The following is a 15,284-nucleotide window of genomic DNA, read 5'->3' on the forward strand; positions in this document are numbered from 1 at the left end:
TGCATTCAGCCTCAGTTTTCTGTCTGTAGCTGAAAGGAGTGGCTGCTGTAGCCCATCTGCTTGCAGTTCAATTTCATACATAAAAGATGGATTTAGTCTACATTTGCTGCAATGCTGGCATGTTTCCCCTGGGAACCCACTGCTGTTCCCACTGCTCATGCTGATCACAAACCTTTGCAACCTGTTGCAACTGCAGTAGAATTGAGCTCAAGCCAATCAAACACCCTCGTCTTAAACCAGGTTCTCTTTCTGACAGAAGCTGTCAGGAGGGGGTAAATCCAGGCAGGTCTGTTAGAATAACAGGCAATATAATGGGATGGTTACTATGGCTTCTAAAAGTGTCTGAACAATAAATTGACAATACTGGCGTCAATTCAAATATGAGAAGTGTCGCTGCCAGATTCCCTTTGCCGTCCTTTATGTTTCTGATATTTCTAGGCATTACAAACAAGAAGGCATTGGTCATGAGTGTATACACTCTTCTTTCACTTTGTTAGGTACAGCTTGCTGGTAATTGGTTGGACCCCCTTTTTCCTTCAGAACAACAAGGTGCATGAAAACATTCCTCAGAGACTTTGGTCCATATTGACATGATAGCAATCACACAGTTGCTGCAGATTGGTGGGCTGCACATACCTGTTGTGTTCATCCCAAAGGAGCTCTATTGGGATGAGCTCTGGTGACTGTGGAGGGCATTTGAGCTTTGTGACAACAGACATCAGAAGTAGTAGAGTGTGGTCATAAAGGGATGGTCAGGAATAATGCTTGGATATGCTGCAGCATTTAAATGACGGGGGACCAAAGTGTGCCAAGAATCACCACCACCAGCCTGAACAGTTGACATAAAGTGAGATAGATCCATGCTTTCACGTTGTTTACGTCAATTTCTGACCCTACCATTCCAATGTGGATGTATGCAGGAAAATTCAAGTAGATAAGCAATTTGTGAAATACTAAGACCAGCCAATCTGGCACCAACAACTAAGCCACATTCAGAGTCACTTAAATCGCCTTTCCTCCCCATTCTGATGTTTGGTTTAAACTTCAGCAGGTCTCTTTACCATGTTAACGTTCCTCAATGCATTAATTTGCAACTAGGGCTGTTCGATGTAACGATATATATCGGATGACGATATAAAAACGTCTATCGTTTCATTTTATGCTATCGTTTGTTTCGTGGTGTCGCAAAATAAACTGTTTACGGCAATATTTTTTCATCGTTTTGATGGTCACCGTAGTGGCTATATTCATTTCTTAAAGTTCTCTCTTTCTCTTATATTTAATATAACCACACTACTGACGGACAAGCGCCTGTTTTTATGCGTTTTGGTTAGCAACAGCGACGGTAACAGCATCGCGTGTCCGCTTGTTTATGTTCCACATAAACCTTTCACAATAAAGCTCAAGTTCCTGTTGAGACTTTTCAAAATAAACTGAATCACGTGAAAGAGCAGATTATTTACGGATGAGAAGTAAAAAAAGAGCCGACAGGTGCTAAAAAATAAACCTTAGACTCAAACTTAAAACAAGCTTTTCCCCGCAGCACGCTGTGTAATAAATACTCACAAAGAAAACGGTGGCCGTTACAACTTATGTCTAAAAATGTGTCGTTTCATGCATCAGTTAAAACACTCGACTCCAGGTACACGACGCGCAGTCGAATTTACAGAATTTACAGAAAATGTTACATTTTTGTGATTTATATCGTTATCGAGACGATAGAATTCTTATATCGGGATATGAGATTTTGGTCATATCGCACAGCCCTAGTTGCTACCATGTGATTTATGGTTTATGAGATATTTACATTAACAAGCAGTTCAACAGGTATACCTAACAAAATGGCCAGTGATTTATTTATTTATTTGGACCTATAGCTGTGTTTAAAATGGCAAACAAATCACAACATGTTTTGAATTCCAGTTTTGTGCCCATATTTTTTTTTCATTAGTTTTTCATGTTTTATTTTTGTTTTTGTCATCTCTGCCGCACCTTCTCAGTCTGCATTGTGTCTATATTTGTTCTGTTCCGGCTAGTTGTCATTGTGGGCCGTTAATGGTTCAAAGTGTGGATAACAGTAGCCCCTGGGCCTGTGTAAACCTTAGCCTCCCTACTCTTTTTTTCAATTCATTTCATCGCTTTTTTCCCTCCATTTTTCTTTTACTTCATTTCATTTCACGGAGATTTGTCCTAATGGATTTCACTGTGATCCTGCCTTTAATGGCATTTGCATTTAATGGATAAGTGTGTGTGTGTGTGGTGTGTGCTTTACCGCCTTTTCATAATTCATAAGAGTTGAGTTCTGATAAATGCATCTGCAAGGCCTTAGATGGAAGGCTTCTGTTGGGTCATTGGGTGCAATTCTCCTCAACTTCAGCATCTGCCATCACTAGAAAAAATAGACAGTAGCATCCAATTTTCCAGCTCCCCAAAAAAGCCATCTATGTGGAAATGGAGCCCTCTCAACTGCAGAACCAACATACTGTATACAATTCATAATGGGAGACAAGATGGCAAGAGAGGCAGTGTGAGAGGGAAATAAAAAAAAAAAAAAAAAAGAAAGAAAGAAAGAAAAAAGATTGAAATATAGAGCCTAAAAGAAAACTAGAAAAGAGTAGCGGAGGCACTTGGTACTTATGGTTTTCATAACGGCTACATGTTCTTGTCTGCTCCTAAGCTGAGTGTCTCAAAGGTGTGTTAAATCGCGCACTTCCTTCCTAAGGTACGCTCTGATACTTAGGCCTTCAAATCTGGGGAGCTATTGTGTCTCTCAGTGTGTCGGATTCATTGTTTCCCCCCTCTCTTTTTCGCTCAGCGCCCCCCTTTCTCTCATTTTCTCTCTCTCTCTTTGTCTGTCTCGCCTCCCACTTCTTCCCTTTGTTCTTCATTTAAAATTCTAGTCATACAATATCCAACGCCTCCATTAGTTTGCAGTATTGCCCACCAGGGGTTGCAGCAGCACTCTGCAGCCAAGAAATTCAGTACAGGAAAACGCCAATAGCGCTGTTATGTGATATCAACAAAAACATAACTTCCTTTTTAGAAATTTATTGCTTAGACACAGCACCCGTGGTATCATATTATGTTTCACACTGTTCTCCAACTGCAAAAATCTGAGACTGCGCTAAAACTTGCATCTAGTTTAATGCCTGAATGATTATTCTGCGGAGTTTGTGCTCATGTTTGCACAAGTCTTCGCCCATTTACCCCCCAACCGCTCCATACTGTTTAATGTGGCGATCAGGTATTCAAAACCGGCTCAGGATCAGAGGCCTGTCAGACTGCCCAGGCTCTTCTATCAGAGGGAAGGATGACAGCGAAGCCTTGAGAAAATGCCAGCAGGCACGGATGTGCTTCATCACAGCGATATGGTTACACTCACAGCACAGCTGAGCCAGCAGATTGCTAAAGCGTAGTCTATACTTCAATAAAAGTTCAATTTATGGTCTCCGTTCTCCTCCCCACCTTTCTCTCTGGCTCTACCTTTATCCTCATCTCCCAATACGTGTGTGTGTGTGTGTGTGTGTGTGTGTGTGTTTGTGTGAAAGTCTGTGTGCATGTCTTTGATAGACAATTACTGAGGTTTTACGTTTGAGTAACCTTCCAAGATGATCTGGATCGGACCTTGCACACATTGTGTTGATGTGTCGCATTAGCCTTATCTGACTCCTCTCATCCATATTCATCATCAGCACACGTCGGATCACAAGGGATTATTCGCAGAGTTTTTCATCTGACTTAATTTGTAATCTTTGGTTCCTTGAACGTCTTGTCGTTCTTCCTTTCTGTTTTACGTTCTGTTTCATCACCTGCTACAGTGCCGAAGGACCCAAATCCCCAGTGGCGAAGGGTGGCGTGGAGCTATGACTGCACTCTGCTGGCCTACACTGACAGCACCGGCACCGTGCGCCTTTTTGACCTCATGGGCAGCGAACTCTTCGTCATTCCGCCGGTAACAGTTCTTCTAAGAAAAGAAAAAAAAAAAAGTCAATGTTTCAAGCTGTGTGTGTGAGTCAAAGTGAAAACCAGCACCTTCCTGTTCTTAGTTTGATCCCCCTCTTAGCTCAGGATCCATCAGCACAACCGTGCAAGTATCATAGTCAGAGTTATTCCATGATTCCCATCTCCATAGTTTCTTCTATTTTCTCAGATGATTGCTTCGGCTACAGTATGTTATATCTTAACTGAATGCATTTGTGGTATGATATATGGAGGAAAGCATCAGTTTTGAGTTCTGGAAAATAGTTTCTTATTCTGCCAAATTGATAGAACGCTACGGGAGATTCGGTGCTACTTCTGGCTGCAGGAGGATTCAGGCCCGTAATCTTACCTCCAGAGATGGGCTGAGCTGTGCCGTTTCAGTGCAGCACACATTTTGCTGGGCACTTTGAGCTGTCTGTCACTTTTGAAGAAAATGTCTCCTTGTCAGACACACTCTGTGCTCTCTTTGCCCGTCACTTCTGCTTTCTAATTCACTCTCTGTTTCTTCTTCTCCATTGTGTCCCATTTCTCCGCCCCCCATCTTCATCACCTTCCCTCTTTAATTTTTCATGCTAGCTTCTCTCTGTCTCCCCCAGAACCTCCTGTATTTCTCTCCTCTGTCATCCTTGCATGTGTCTCTCTTAGTACCTCTCCCTGCACTTTCAAGTCCATGTGCTATTCCTCCCTCAGTTTAATGCCCTCTGTGTGCTGCATATTATCATTCTTCTGTTTCTGTCCATCGTTCCTTTCAATTTTTCTATCCGCCCTGTCAGAGATGGCGAGCGCAGACGCCCGTCTTCTCCCTAGCCACGCACTCATCTTTCAAAGCCTGTGATCCTCATTCCTTTAGTGCATCTCTGCTTTGTGCTTGCACACTTGCATCAGAACCCCCCCCCCCCCCCCCCCCCCCCATCCCCCTCTTCTGTACTTTGTACTGTTCCCCTTGTTTGTCACTGTTAAGTTCACACAGTGGCGACTTAATGCTATTTCTGGAAGGGATGATAAAACGTCAATTTGACAGAAAGTGTACGCGTGTATGAAAAAATGACAGTTTCTTCCCTTTTTCCCCCACGACACTCAGCTTTTGTCTGTCTTCTGCTTCTGTTGTTTTTCATTCCCTGTTTCATTACTTTCTTTTTTAATCTTTTGCCTGTTTTTTTTTCCTTTGGCAAATGCAGCTTGTGTGATGTAACTTTAGTTGTTTTTAAAAAAATAAAAATAAACAAGTAAAAAAAAATACATTTGTGAGGGCACAAAAATCAATACTAACGATTAAGCAAATTTTACATATTTTGATGTCTTTTGATACCATGTCAGTGATTCTTCTTTGTTTTCTTGCTTTTTAAATCCAGGTGGCGAGCTTCCCCGGGGATTTCAGTTGTGCAGTGGCAGGCCTGATCTTCCTGGAGTATACAGCTAGTGCTCAGTGGTCAGCCGAGCTCCTCGTGATCACATATGGTGGCAACCTCAAAAGCTATCTAGTCAGGTGAGACACAAAAATGCTGGATTGAAACTTCCTTTTTCCATTAGGCTGGGTCACACTTTGATTTTATGACTTGCACAACACCTTTGACCCATTAGAAGGCCTTTCATTACTTACTCTTCACATTACACTTCACCTGCTCTCACCACTTAAATTTCAATTACCACTTTTTATGTACTCCTCTCTTTGTCTGACTTTTTAATTCCTCTCACTGTCTGTGTTTCATTCCTATGTATCACTGAGGAGTAAGTCATGACAATAACTGTATTTTGTTACAAAAAAAGGAATATTACTGAATGTGTAATATGGAGTATGTAGTGGACTAAGGGCTTAAGTGGCAATTTCTTCCTCTACATTTTTGCTCCCAACCTCTCTGTGTGTTTGTGTCACTGTAATTTAGCATTAGGCCAGGTCACCGTTTCAGAGTGATGATGATGCTTATTAACCATATGTGCAATATGTCAGTTAGAGAGTCTGTTGTTGAACAGTCACAACACAATAAACCTGCATAAATGAGCCTTTTCTTCACTGCGCTGCCACAGCTTTGCAGGGTGAAAGTTTTAATGTGTGTTGAATCTTGATAAGACGGCTTTGAGCGTGCATAGCGGCGTTTGCTAATAAGACGAGGGGAAAGCTGATTTATTTTTCTATTAGAGGCGGATAAATGGTGTTGGATGCTTTTGAAACATCCAAACTGTTAGTCTGTGTGTGTGTGTGTGTGTGTGTGTGTGTGTGTGTGTGTGAGAGAGAGAGAGAGAGAGCTAGAGAAGGAGAGAAGGGAGGTAATTAAGATGTGGGAGACATTTGCACCAGATTTCCTCTGAAAGTGTTTTTAAGCTTATACTCACTCTTCCTCTTCATATGACTGCATTCCAATATTGTCGCTCAAACAGTTTAAATTAGAATTTCAGAATTATAGCTGAGGTTTGACAATAAGTCACCTCTCTCACCCTCTTACACTGTGCCAGCATTTCTTTTCTGCGTGTGTGTGTGTGATTGGTTCAAGTATTACTGATGTTGTGGGGACCTTATTTGTTTTCATCATCACAATATAGGGATGTGTCTTCCTTATGGGGACAACATTAAAAACCAAGTCCCTTATTAAATAGTGAAATCATCAAATTTTCAGATGCAGACATGGGTTTATGTTAGGTTTAGGTTTATGCAAGTTGTGCTTTTTTGCATACATGTATATCTTCACATGCATGCTTTACTGTGGTACGAAGACGTGCATATGTAGAGGAAGCCAAAGTCTAGGAATTGTGCACATCCCTCGGCTATTTCCCTCGTTCTCCCTTTCTTTCCCTTCCTACCTTTCATAGTCTCTTTCTCTCCATACAATGTACACTGAGAGGAAACATTTCCCCAGCGAGATATCTAAACACAAATTACACGTCATCCCCTCTAGCACCAATCTAATTTAGATTGCCCACTTAAATTTGATTATTTATTTTGCCATGTCTCATTTTAATTGCAGCTGGGAGAGAAATTGCTCTGTCATCTTCCTCAAAACAGCTTTGTCGCATCATTAACACTTTCCACGTGAACACTGGTGTTTTGATTGTTTATGTGCCAGAGTTCAATTATAGGCAACTTGCTATTTTAATATCATCTCTGTCGCTCTGTGTCACCCTCTCTGTTTCAGCATGGGAACCAATCAGAACTTTCAGGAGAACCACAGCTTCAGTTTTTCCTCCCATTACTCCCACGGGATCACCTCAGCTATTTACCACCCTGGCCACCGGTATGTTAAATGCTGCCAACACCCCGTCAGCCCAGATATCCTGTTGAATAAAGTTGAAATAATAAGTATTTTGATAAAGAAAAAAGAAAAGCTTTGAGCTTTTAATTTATCATTGGCACCCTAATTATTGCCCATAGCCTCGACTTGACACCCTTAGACATTTTATTCTTCTTGTGGCCTCTGCCATTCAAGCCCACTTCCATTAGAGCCGCGTTTCATCAAGAGTGTTTTTCATAGCTTTATATTCAGACATCTACAGACATCCTCATAAATCCCTTGAATCAATTTTTATGTTGAAACCCACTGCCGACCATGCGATGCAGAATGATTTCAAAGCCTTTCATCATTTGATATCTTGGGCCGTCGTCAATATGCTCCTAAATATGTATTATATTGATCAGTGAGCTGGATGTGTTTACTGCATTAAACAAACCTTTATTTTGCTAAAGGTTGCTTTGCAGAAAGATATATGATAGAATGTATAAAATAGATTATCACTTGGGAAGTCCAATAAATAAAACATTCTTGTACAGAAACACACATTCATATATGTATATTCTGCACAGGCAGAATATGTTACTCTATGGCAGCGGTCCCCAACCCCCGGGCCTCGGAGCGGTACCGGTCCGTGAGTCGTTTGGTACCGGGCCGCGAGAGTTGAGGCTCAGGTGTGAAATGTATGGTTTTCAGGGTTTTTATCGGTTTTCAGCGTTATTTTGTTATCGTTTTTATCGTTAACTCTGTTTTCCTGGGTCTTTTCACGTGTGTTATGAATAATTCTTCTTTTATTTCGGTACCAGTACTAGTTTATTTTGTTGTATTTATCCGCGACACCTTAAAGGCCAGTCCGTGAAAATATTGTCGGGCATAAACTGGTCCGTGGCGCAAAAATGGTTGGAGACCGCTGCTCTATGGAATAGGTCCAAGGGGTTGCTCAGGGATAAATTAACCAATTACTTTAATGTAGTACCTGCAGGAATTTCCTGTGGCAGCCGAGCAAATGTGGCCTTTTACACGGCTAGAATTAAAAAAGTCTGGCTTATATCCGTGACCTTACTGTTCTCACAATGGCACCCATTCTGCACAAACCAGATTTAGTTTGGCAGCTTAATGGATTTTGGCAGCTACTGTCTAGTGTTTTGCCAATTGATAGATGCGATAAAACTTTAATAATTCCCATGCGGGAACTGGGTTAGCATCAGAGAGAATTTGATAGATAAGGAAGGGAAGAAGGAGAAAAAGGTGATAAACTGGGTATAAGAGAAAATATTTCAAAAACTGAGTGTAATTATGAAAATGGTGCATAATTTATTTTGTAATGCATGCACACCTTTGAGTGAGTAGTATCAGAGAATGTGCATCAGAGGGACAAGAGTCTGGCTGAATCCTTTTTCATGAAACAAGAAATCAGAGTATAGAAGGAAATCATATTGGAGGTTTTGCACACTCTGTCCTGTCCTCAGCTGAACTATGGACACGCACACACATGCATATACTGATAAGCACTCACTGACGCATCACCCTCCCTACCCCGGATCCAACGCCACCTCCAACGCTTACCTCCCCTCTGATGTGGACATCGGGTCAGCTGGAGGCGCAGTCGAAAGATTGCAGCGGTCCCAGATCAGATGTACACACTGGAACACTTTCCCATGTTGCTTGTCTGTGTTTATTGTGCTATGGTGTGTTGATATCTGTGCATTCCTGTATTATCCTTTTGTGTTACACATTTCGATGTTTTTTTCCTCGCTACCTAGCCTGACCTGTCTCCCCAATGTGATGTTTGTGTATTGTATGTACGGTCGGCAAGGTCTGTCATCTCGGTTGTGGGCAAAAGACCTGCAACTGACAAATAAAGGCTATCTCATCTCATCTCTCATCTGCCAGTTTGCAAACTCATCTGTGAGATCTCAGCTCCAGCAAAACAGTCTATTTCTGTGCACCAGGGGGCAGTGTTGAGCTGAACAGCAGTCCACCATTCACGCCTATCTCTGAGTTCCTGATCAGTATTGTATCGGGCTCTTCTCACTGCAAAGAGAGAGCCTCTATCACTGTGGTGCTGCTTGTCTTAACTACTGACCCACTGATTCCAGTCGGACTTTTATCCGATAAATAAAACTGATATCCCCCGGTTTGCTAAATGGTGCTTTTATACTGTGAATTTTCACTGATCCCTTGGCTTTGACCCAGGCTGAGGATAGCTTCACAGTGACAATTTTAACTTTAAATCCTTGATATGCAGTTTAATTTGAACTTTTGGGGCACAGTCGCGAAGGTGGTATCCACAAATGTGTGTGTTCCTGTTTTTCAGATTGCTGCTTGTAGGCGGCTGTGAATCAGGCGATGACAGTGCATCCAAGGCCTCTTGCTGTGGCATCACAGCCTGGAGGGCTCTTTCTGGCTCACCACACTACAAGCAGGTCACCAGCTATGAGGACGATGTCAGCATGGCAAGAAGTCACACATGCACACACGTGTTTATGCAAAAAAATAGATATATTTATGCAGTATGTAACACATTACATATTCTGTTTGTGTTAGAATCAGAAAAGAGGTTTCTTCAGGATTCCCAGTTTTAGACTCTTTTCCAGACAAGGAGACGAAAAGGTAGGGCTGCCCTCCTCTGTGTGCCTGATGGAGAATTAAGCTCAAGTTGTGGAAGCTGGTGAATATTCTCTTTAACATGATGTGTGTGTCATCATTGGTCAGGACGGTGTGTTTCGCATGAGCCTGAGCCCTGACGGCACCCTGCTGGCTGTCATCCACTTCTCTGGTCGTCTGTCTCTCTGGGACATCCCGTCCCTTAAACAGAGGGCAACATGGAGTCAGGACCTGCAGGTATGCCTCTGACTTACTTGTGATTTAAAGCATCCATGATTTTGCTTAAGTAGAGTAAACCTGTGTGCACTTCCATTTGTGTGCCGTGGGAATATTTTGTACATTAGATGCTTGGCTTACTGTATTAATGTAATCTCTTTCTGGCCAAGGTGTGTGGTGGGAAAGATTGCGTGAATGTGTGTGTGCTTCCGTCAGGCAGAAAGTGACATGGCAAATGGAGAACTTATATTTTCAGAATGCTTTGCGGATTTATGCGGCGTGTAAGCATGTTCTGCTTCATTGCTGGCACAGCTTCTGTCTGTGTGTGTGTTAAAAGTGTAAACAGGGTTAGCCGATTAATTTCTTCTCCCATCGCTCTCTCTTCTTCTTTTCCTCCCTTCTTCATTCCTTCGTTCCTCCCCGCAGCCAGGATTTGAGGAGATCAACCCAGAGTGGAAGACATCGCTGGAGAGAAGGAAGAAAATAAAAGGTAGTTTGGCCCGAAGGGCGAAAGACAGCCTAGTTGGCTGCTGACATAGCAGTCCAGCCTGGATACAATTTAATGATCTTTGACGTGCCTTATTCACCGAATTATACAGTTATTAAACATACAACCATATAGTGTGTGCCAAGGATAGCAAAGGCTGCCCATGGCGTTTCTGTGCTTGTGTGTGTGTGTGTGTGTGTGTTCTGTTTGTGCAGCTTTGACAGTTTTGGGCCAGTAGTGATGACAGCTGTGACAGCTTCTGTAAGCAATAATCTGTGTGATACTTCATCTCAAGAATGACAAATGATGTCACATGTCCACATGTGTAAATATATCTTAGAGGAGGAAAGTAATTCAGAAACACTGTGATCCCAGAAAGTGGGGCCACTGATGACAAAAGCTGTACAACGCACGCGCAGACAAACTTTTATTATAAGTAGGGGAACCATCTTTTCTGTTCCGTTTAGGTCAGCTTCCTCTGGTAGACAGTCACATCTTTAACACTACCCTTATGTCTCGCTGTCGCAGATAAGGAGCAGTTCTATCCGCTGGTAGATGTGAGCTGGTGGAGTGACAACGTGCTGATTTTGGCCCGCTGCTCTGGCTCTGTCACCGTCTCCTCTGTCAGGACATTGCGCAACCTTCTGGGGAAATCCTGTGAATGGTTTGAGCCCTCACCTCGAGTCACTGCTGCACATGATGGGGGCTTCCTCAGCTTGGAGGTAAAAAAAAGAAAGAAGAAAAACATGTAAAGATAGAGGTGTTCACGTGGTTAAGCAAACAGAGTTTGTACAATGGTGCAGGCCTCATGAAAGCATCCTTTTGCAGTTGTTAGATGATAGATTTTGGACTTCAGGGCTTTAAAAGGCACATGGGAGAATAGAGGACAGTTCTTCATCTCTTTTATCAGTTTTCTACACTGCTTATTGAGTTCAGTGTGGCACAGGCCTGAAGCCTATCTGAACAGGCAGTGGTCTGGAACAATGAAAGAGACTATATGGGCCACATGTTTGTCATGAGGACATCACTTATTTCATTAAAATTAAAGAAAAGTGTAAAATGGGCGTGACTGCACATTTTTAATAAAAGGTACACCTGCTAACACAAGTGTGTGCTCAGGTCCTCTGACAGCTGAGGTGATTGTGTGTGATTCATTTTTTTTTTCTGCTAAAAAACTACATCCTTATATCCCTGCAGGTATTTCCAGTTTTCTAGTGTCATTGTGTGTGACAATGTGTAATTGTGTATCTGTAGTGGTAAAGGGATGAAAAATGATTTCCTGCATCTTCATCCTCAGACAAAGACCATGATATCACATCACCCTGCTCTTTGCTTAAAGTAGTGTGCTTTTTTTGAAAAAATTTTTGAAATCTGATTGCGTAGAGCACAATAAAAAGCGAGCAATTTCTTTAGCTGCTAACTCTGAGGAAAGGTTTCATCACCCTGTCTCAGTGCAGAGTGTGTGGGGACGGGGGATGGGCATCTCTTGTTGTATCTTACAGCAGCGTGTGCATTGATAATGCCCTGAACATGGGGTTGTGCGTATGTCTCCACAGATGTGGAGTATTTTCCCTGTTTCTATTTTATGATGATTGCTGCGCACAGCTGTTATACAGGTGCTAAACGTGTCACATTTTTATGAGTGAAAATCCAGAGGGGCATTGCTCCAAAATCTGAGTATTTGCCACAGTGCGCAGTTTTAAAATGGGCTCCCAACTGAGGCAATCACAGACCTACAGATCAGGTTAAGACAAGTGAGAGAAATCACTTTGGACAGCTAGGATTTAGATTTTTCTATTGAGCAGCTTGACCTTGCTGCTGTTTTGTGTTCAGACAGCCTGCTGAGCTAGCATGAGGGCGTTAAATTAAGTGTCCTTACCAACTTAAACACAGCTAGATGTAAACTGTGCTGGGTGCTTCATTTATCATCCGCCATTGAATGCTGGCACCGACGTGTCCATATGCAGCATCAGAAAGTCACTCTGGGCAAAAGACTGTAAATCTGAGGCTCAGTCAGTTGGAAATGCGTCGTCTTCTGTTTCACAGCCCTCATCTTATGATCTTGGCCAATGAAACAGATGTATTTTATGTGAAAAGACAACTGTGGCTTTATGATCACTTTTAAGCCATGTATTGGCAGTGTCATTCAAAGTCTTGCGCTTCCACCCTCATTTCAATTTGTCTTGTGTTTGTTTATCAGTGTGAGGTGAAGCTGGCCCAGAAGCGTGGGCGCCTGGAGAGCAGCCTCAGTGGGGGAGCCAGCGAAGATGAGGAGGGAGATGATGGTGGAGAATCTGATTCAGACGAAGAGTCCTCAGCCAAAGCCCGCTACTTTGGCTACATCAAGCAGGGCCTGTATTACGTGACAGAGATGGAACGGTTCGCTCCACCACGGAAACGCCCTCGCACAGTTATTAAGAACTACCGTCTGGTCAGCCTGAGGTCAACCACTCCGGAAGAACTGTACCAGAGGAAGGTAGGAGGCTAACACGGCTTGTAAATAAATGCAGTCTGATGAGAAAACGAACTCTTTTCTCCCACCCACAAAATACGTTTGTGGGTGTCACTCTAAAGGCAATAATTTTATTGAACAGGTAAAAGCTCACATTGTGCCCCACAGTGAGGATACCCTGCTATTTAGTCAGCAGGGTGAGAGCTAAATTTAATAAGTGGGTAGCAGATATAAGTTACGTGGGGTTTGTCTCTTGAATTTCAAAGACTTCCTCTGAAGCCTGAATCTCTCTGAATGTTTCACTTTGAATTGTGAAAGTGGTGGATCATGAGACCTTTGTATGGCTGCAGAATAAATCCAGCCCCTCTAGTAAATGGCTATCACTGAAAAGCTTGTGATGAAGCCTGTTGAAAAAGATGAATTTCCATTCAATTTTCTGGAGCCATTTATTGTATGTTCATCACTAAACAGTGAATCCTGGCTTTGATGATCCTCCGACTGATCTGTTGCCGATCCCCTGCATGAATCCTCCTGCAGATTAGGGATCTTTGATTCAGTTTACCATGCATCTCTATGCGTGATTACAACTTCAGATTTTCCTTTTCACTACTGCACATCATGCGTATAAAAAATATGGTCAATTTCCAGCTCGCCTATGCATGCTTATGTCTCAGCTCTGGTAGTTGCCACCTACGCCTCTCTAAACTGTTGCTTTCCAGTGTGCCTTGGTTTTGACAGGTCTGTGGATTGCATTCTCTTACTGTGCACCTCAGACAAGGAATATTTAGAGAAATATCTAAACTTAGACAAACTTATGTGCAGGGATGGATTTCATGACATTTATTGTGTATTTTACTTTATGTTTCACTTGCATTTGTTGCATGTTGTGGGTCTGTATGGCTGCCAGCTCTATTTTGGTAAAGACATTTTGGGACTTCCTCGAAAATAAAAAAAAAAAAAAAGTTAATAATTTAACCATAAGAATTGTTATGATATTTGTGATAATATGGTGATTAACTCAACTAACTAAATCCACAAAATCCCAAATCTGTGGCCATCTACATTTACAACTTGCATTCAGAATCCAGTCAAAGCCTCGTTGATTTCAAATAGAAATTCAGAAATTCCTCCACAAATAGTGACGTACTTGCTGCAGAACAGTGATTTACTTGCAAAATGACATAGGTGCTTGGCAACCATGCTTTTATATAGGAAAATAACCAGTAGACAACCAGCTGAGTTGAGTCCACTATTGCAAAGAAGCACATCACACATGAGTTGCAGTCATCGGTGCAGACTGACCCAGGTGGCTGCTGCCACTCATTTAGGGCTGCTGAAAGTTTTAGTTGTCGAACTGTCCAGATGTCTCTGTTGAAAACTCTCTAGCATGATCTGCCTTTGGTGCATCAGCTGTGTGCTCGGCCAGCAATTAGGATGGTGGTAACTCAGTTCATATCGACAGTAAATGCAAATAACTTTGGTATTGTCAAGGGAACCATCTTTAAAGCTGAACTTGCTATTTTTTGTTTTTTTTGAAACATTCAGGGAATAGGTGCTGTTTGTAGACACACAAGGCAAAGTTTGACATTTCCTGTTGCAGCTGTGTTAAACAGAGTTCTCAGAGTGAGGTCGCACAGTTTTGGTGAAAGTACAGAGTCAGATTTCTCTTACTGTTTACTTATTCATTGCAGCACACGCAACAAAATGCTTACGTGTTTAGGTTGTGAAGAGCTGTCGTCAGTGCTCATGCTGAGGTGCCTTCATGTGTTGGATTTGAAGCCTCAGCAATCTAAACAACAATTCCAGTGCTGATGTGCAGTTCTCTGCCTTGTGTGGTTTTATAAATTCATACTGGGAAAGAAATTAATATTACCTACTTAACATGTCAAATATACTCCATTTCTAATTACACAGTCCTTTATGTAAGGCCTTTATCATATTAACACTGATACTGAGTCATATGTGCCTCAGTGCTGTGCCAGTTAATCTTTTTTTTTTCCAATGTTGGATATCACATTCAGCATGAAGCTCTTCATTTCTTTTTGCTACTTAATTTAGCAGCATCTGAAGAACGTCATCTGAATCCATTTGGCCATTGACTGAATTGTAACGGGCTGATCTGCAAAATTGGTTTCTGACTAAATAAATCCTGTGCCAGCTCAGTGAAGTGCTATTGTTTTGTTGGATCGGCTCCAAAGTGCCGTTGAAGAGAAATGAAAACCAAGCAAGATGTTCAGCCTGCTTTAACGCTATTTTTCAGACAGGGGATTCTCTGACATGCTAATTGCTGCATTAGAAATATGGCTGTTGGTGCTAGTTG

The 15,284-nt window shown here is 42.1% G+C and overlaps 1 protein-coding gene across 3 annotated transcripts in view; it reads left to right on the forward strand.

Annotated features, from left to right (window-relative positions):
* Positions 1 to 15,284, forward strand: part of nbas (NBAS subunit of NRZ tethering complex) — a 183,356-nt gene that overhangs the window by 8,720 nt on the left and 159,352 nt on the right. For all 3 annotated transcript variants that reach the window (XR_014888753.1, XR_014888754.1, XM_085248034.1), the window contains exons 7-15: positions 3,819 to 3,952; positions 5,334 to 5,467; positions 7,110 to 7,208; positions 9,520 to 9,658; positions 9,750 to 9,815; positions 9,918 to 10,046; positions 10,452 to 10,515; positions 11,041 to 11,234; positions 12,713 to 12,988. Coding sequence is in view for 1 of the 3 variants with exons in the window: in XM_085248034.1 (XP_085104160.1) it covers positions 3,819 to 3,952; positions 5,334 to 5,467; positions 7,110 to 7,208; positions 9,520 to 9,658; positions 9,750 to 9,815; positions 9,918 to 10,046; positions 10,452 to 10,515; positions 11,041 to 11,234; positions 12,713 to 12,988 (1,235 nt within the window). In the remaining 2 variants the exon portion in view is untranslated. The remainder of the gene's footprint in view (positions 1 to 3,818; positions 3,953 to 5,333; positions 5,468 to 7,109; positions 7,209 to 9,519; positions 9,659 to 9,749; positions 9,816 to 9,917; positions 10,047 to 10,451; positions 10,516 to 11,040; positions 11,235 to 12,712; positions 12,989 to 15,284) is intronic.

This window comes from Mchenga conophoros, linkage group LG15 (genome assembly GCF_057382185.1).
Source record: "Mchenga conophoros isolate Kocher_MC1m ecotype Shallow Benthic linkage group LG15, M_conophoros_male_GT1.1, whole genome shotgun sequence".
In the NCBI taxonomy this organism is placed as follows: Eukaryota; Metazoa; Chordata; class Actinopteri; order Cichliformes; family Cichlidae; genus Mchenga; species Mchenga conophoros.